The 4,003-nt window shown below is 36.5% G+C and overlaps 1 protein-coding gene across 1 annotated transcript in view; it reads right to left on the bottom strand.

Annotated features, from left to right (window-relative positions):
* Nucleotides 1-3,594: 3,594 nt before the first annotated feature.
* The window catches only part of LOC102822186 (olfactory receptor 7G2-like), a gene marked incomplete at its 3' end in the record, with an annotated part of 2,083 nt that continues 1,674 nt past the window's right edge, over nucleotides 3,595-4,003 (bottom strand). Inside the window, exon 3 of the mRNA XM_006878007.1 lies at nucleotides 3,595-3,741. Coding sequence (XP_006878069.1) covers nucleotides 3,595-3,741 — 147 coding nt within the window. The remainder of the gene's footprint in view (nucleotides 3,742-4,003) is intronic.

The following is a 4,003-nucleotide window of genomic DNA, read 5'->3' as shown; positions in this document are numbered from 1 at the left end:
CAACATTCTTATCAACATAGAAAAGATTTAAGTTGTCAAGGACTTCATTCTCCTGATCAACTCTCAGCTCTCATGGAAGCTGTAGTCAAGAAAACAGACAATGTATTGCATTAGGGTAATCTGCTTCACAAGAATGTTTTAAAATGTTGAAATGCAAAGATGTCAGCTTGAACACTCAGGTGAGCTTGATCCAAGCCATGGTATTTTCAATAACCCCATATATATGCAAAAGCCAGACACTGAATAAGGAAGACCATAAAAGAATTGATGCCTTTGATTTATGGTGTTGGAGGAGAATATTGAAAGTGCCATGGGCTGCCAAAAAACCAATAGATCTGTGTTGGAAGAAGTGCAGCCAGAGTGCTCCTTGATGGCCAAACTCCATCTGGAGAGGTGGATGGTCAGAGAAAAAGAGGAAGATCCCTGGAGTGATGGATTAGACAATTGGTGGTATCGATGGACTCAAGTGTGCCAATAGTAGTGATGTTGGCCCAGGATCAGGCAGTGTTTCATTCTGCTGTGCATAGGGTCACTATGGGTCAGTACCGACTCGATGGTACCTAACACCAACAATATATACAGAGAGGTTTATTATGTGGAAATGGCTCACATTGTTTTGGAAGCTGATGACAAAAATGTGGGTCAGATGTGAGGCTGGATGCTTCTGCTGACTAATGGTCCTACATTAATTACAATACAATGACCAACAATGTATTATGTATTATATAATGATAATATGGCATGTATCTGTCTGTAGATGCAAATTGATTGGATACCATTAGGAAAGGTGGCAAGCTGCTGAGGACTTCAAATTTAGGTAGGCAATAACAGAGACCACTGACACATGTGAAAAGAAGTAGAAGTGAGATGATGAGCCAGATGCTGGATCCAAGTTGAGCAAGAAGCAAACAAGCTTCCTCTAATGTACACATGTATTAGCATGAGGCCATTCCCCTGAGAGAACTCCTTTTCAGTTAGTTGATAGATGTCCTATAACAGATCTCATCATGGCCATGATTATAGTACATGAGATCTCATCATGGTGGATGTCTACATCTTAACATCCAAACATCTGTGAATACTGGTTCTACCAAGTTGGTACATGAGCTTAATTATCACGTTTAACTGTAATCACTTAATTATCACGTTTAATTACATTTGCTGAATGTACCCTTGTCTATTGATTCATTCATCTGTTAATGGCACTTTAGATTGTCTTCATCTTTTTGGTATTATAAATAGTGCTGCAATTAACATGTTTGTGTCAAGACATTTTTGTCTCTGTAGGGTATAAACCCAGTAGTGGGATTGCTAGATAATATGGTAATTCTATTTCTATTTTTAAGAAAGTGTCATACTGTTTTCTCCCATTTTAAAATCCCATCATCAGTGGATGAGAGTTATGGTATCTCCATGTTCTTTTCTGCTCCCTTTGCTGAACTTTTCCAGCATTCCCTTTGTTGTCACCTTCACACTTACAGACAATATTCTGGCATATACTGTATCTTTTATGTACTTGTGGGAAAATTCATCTCCCTAATCTACCAATTGACATTTTCTCCTTCCTGCTTAACTTTCCATATGTTGTTTGCAAAGTAAAGTCCTTATTCATAGAAAAAAAAAATCCCACTTAAAGAGACATTGGAAAATTTTCAGTGAGAGGACTAAGACTATAGAAAATAATCTAAGATTCCAATGATTCAATTAATTTTACTCCACCAGGTGTCTTTGTGTGGACTCTGTCAGAGAAGAGTAAGAAGTACAGCAAAAGAAAGTGATTGAAGAGAAATGCGAAATTCACATCTATTTTTTTTCAATAAATCAAGAATAATAATGTGCCAAGAAAGATTATCAACTTGTACTATTTGTGCATGATTATTCATTTAACTGTATAATTAAACTGTTGTCTGTGATAGATGTTAAAATAAAAGCAATCAAATATGATTGCTGATCTAAGTGCAAAATTATGTGAGACCAAAAGGATTGCTTTAACTAGTAATATTGGCATAGCACAAAATGAAGCACAATGATACTGTTGTTGTTGTTAAGTGTTGTCCAGTCAGTTTTGCCTCATAGCAACCTGTGTAAGGTTTATGAGGTTGTAAAACTTTGCAGGAACGGAAAGCCGCATCTTTCTCCTATGGATAATCTGGTGGTCTCAAATCACTGACCTTGTACAGACCAGAACTTATCCTACAGAGCCACTGTGCTACCAACACTGATATTTATTATGTAGCAGGCATGGACTAAGTATTTGCAGTGAAGAAGGTTTATTTCCCAATGAAATTATAATTATGGTCTGTTTAAGATTAAAAAGGGTTATATGCATAGTTCACAAAGACAATGGTCTACATCCTTCTTTGGTGAGTAGAAGCTGGGAGGCTAAAAGCTCATGAGCAGCCATCTAAGGTGCAACTAGTGGTCTCTCCCTGTCCAAAGGAGAAAAGAGTGATGAAAATTGAAGATACTAGGAAACAATGATCCCAATGGATTAATGGACAATATGGACATCAGTCGCCATGACTCTGAGATGAGAAGAATTTGATGGTACCTGATTGCCCTTCAGGTCTAAATTTGAACTCACCCTCATGGCTCAATTTCTACCCCAATAATAGATGGATACATAAAGAGGGGCAACAAGACTAGTGAAGCACACCCCCCCTGGAATAGGCAATCACCAAGATCAAAAGGGCAACATTTACCTCAGGACAAAATTCCAAAGGCTTGGGAAAGAAGGAGAATGGCAACAAGAAACCAAGTGAAGAGGGAATTACAATAATTGAGATGAAATGAACTGTATGATTTGTTGAATGCAAAATTAATGATGTGCTCACTGAAACGTCACTCAATTCACAATAAAAAAAAAAAAGCTTTAAAAAAGGTTGTGGTGGGCTATATTATTCTACTTTCAATGGTGAAGGGAAAGTGCATTGGTTTCTTTTGGCTGCCACTAAAAGCAACAACAACAACAACAAATAAACTTGGTTGCGTAAAGGAGAAATTTATTGTTTCATAGTTCTGAAGATCATAAGTCAGAAACCAAGTCATCAACAGGAATGTTCTACCTTAGAAGTCTTTGAGCAAAGAATGCATTCATTGCCTCCTCCAGCTTAATGAATAATATAGTGACTCCAGAGTTTTCTTGGCCTGTGAATTTCTGTTCTCAGTGTTTCCCTTTGGAGTTTTATTGTCTCCAACATTTCTCTGTGCCTTTGCTTTGTCTATATTATAAGAATGCAATTGCAGTTAGGATGCTAGGATAATCCAGGTGTAAACTCCTATGCAAAGACCCACTTTCCAAGTAACGTAACATTCAGCTTTTATCATATGAGTAATATTCATAGTTATCAAAATTTGAGACATGGAAATACAATTCTAGAAGCTACCACCTAAACCACTACAGGAGGCATATCTTCTGATGTGTCCATCAATAAATCTTTTTACAATAGCCCCAGAAAAGACAATCCTATCTCTTTGGATATTATGTGTGGCATTATATTTTCATATGCTACTGCAATCTTGAGACCATGAAGAAAATTATTTCTAAGATGAAGGCATCACACACAGGACCACTGTTGTGATTCTGTACATTACCTTTGTACAAAGTCCTTCCAATGAACGATGTTTATTTTTGAGATTATCAGTGTCTAAGATTCTTGTATTATTACTGAAGCTTTCTTCACTGACGATGCTCAAATATCTCAGAAACACCAAATATAATTGAGAAAATTTAACATTGCACTTTCATAAAAAAATGGAAAAGAGTATGATTGACGCAGTTGCTGAAATACAGGCAAAGATTAACAATACCAAGTCTCAATAATTAGTGAATTCTAAAATATAATACAATCTAAAAAATAAAAAAGCATCCTTTCAATGAGTTTTTTCAAGCTTATTCTGATGTCTCTATTTCTTAGGCTGTAGATAAAAGGATTCATTATTTGAGGGACAACAAGGTACATCACTGAGGCTATTGCTGTCTTTCTGGAAGAGTTTGTAAACA

The sequence above is a fragment of the Chrysochloris asiatica genome, unplaced genomic scaffold, assembly GCF_000296735.1.
Source record: "Chrysochloris asiatica unplaced genomic scaffold, ChrAsi1.0 scaffold00918, whole genome shotgun sequence".
Taxonomy (NCBI): domain Eukaryota; kingdom Metazoa; phylum Chordata; class Mammalia; order Afrosoricida; family Chrysochloridae; genus Chrysochloris; species Chrysochloris asiatica.
This window is presented reverse-complemented; position numbering and strand designations above follow the sequence as displayed.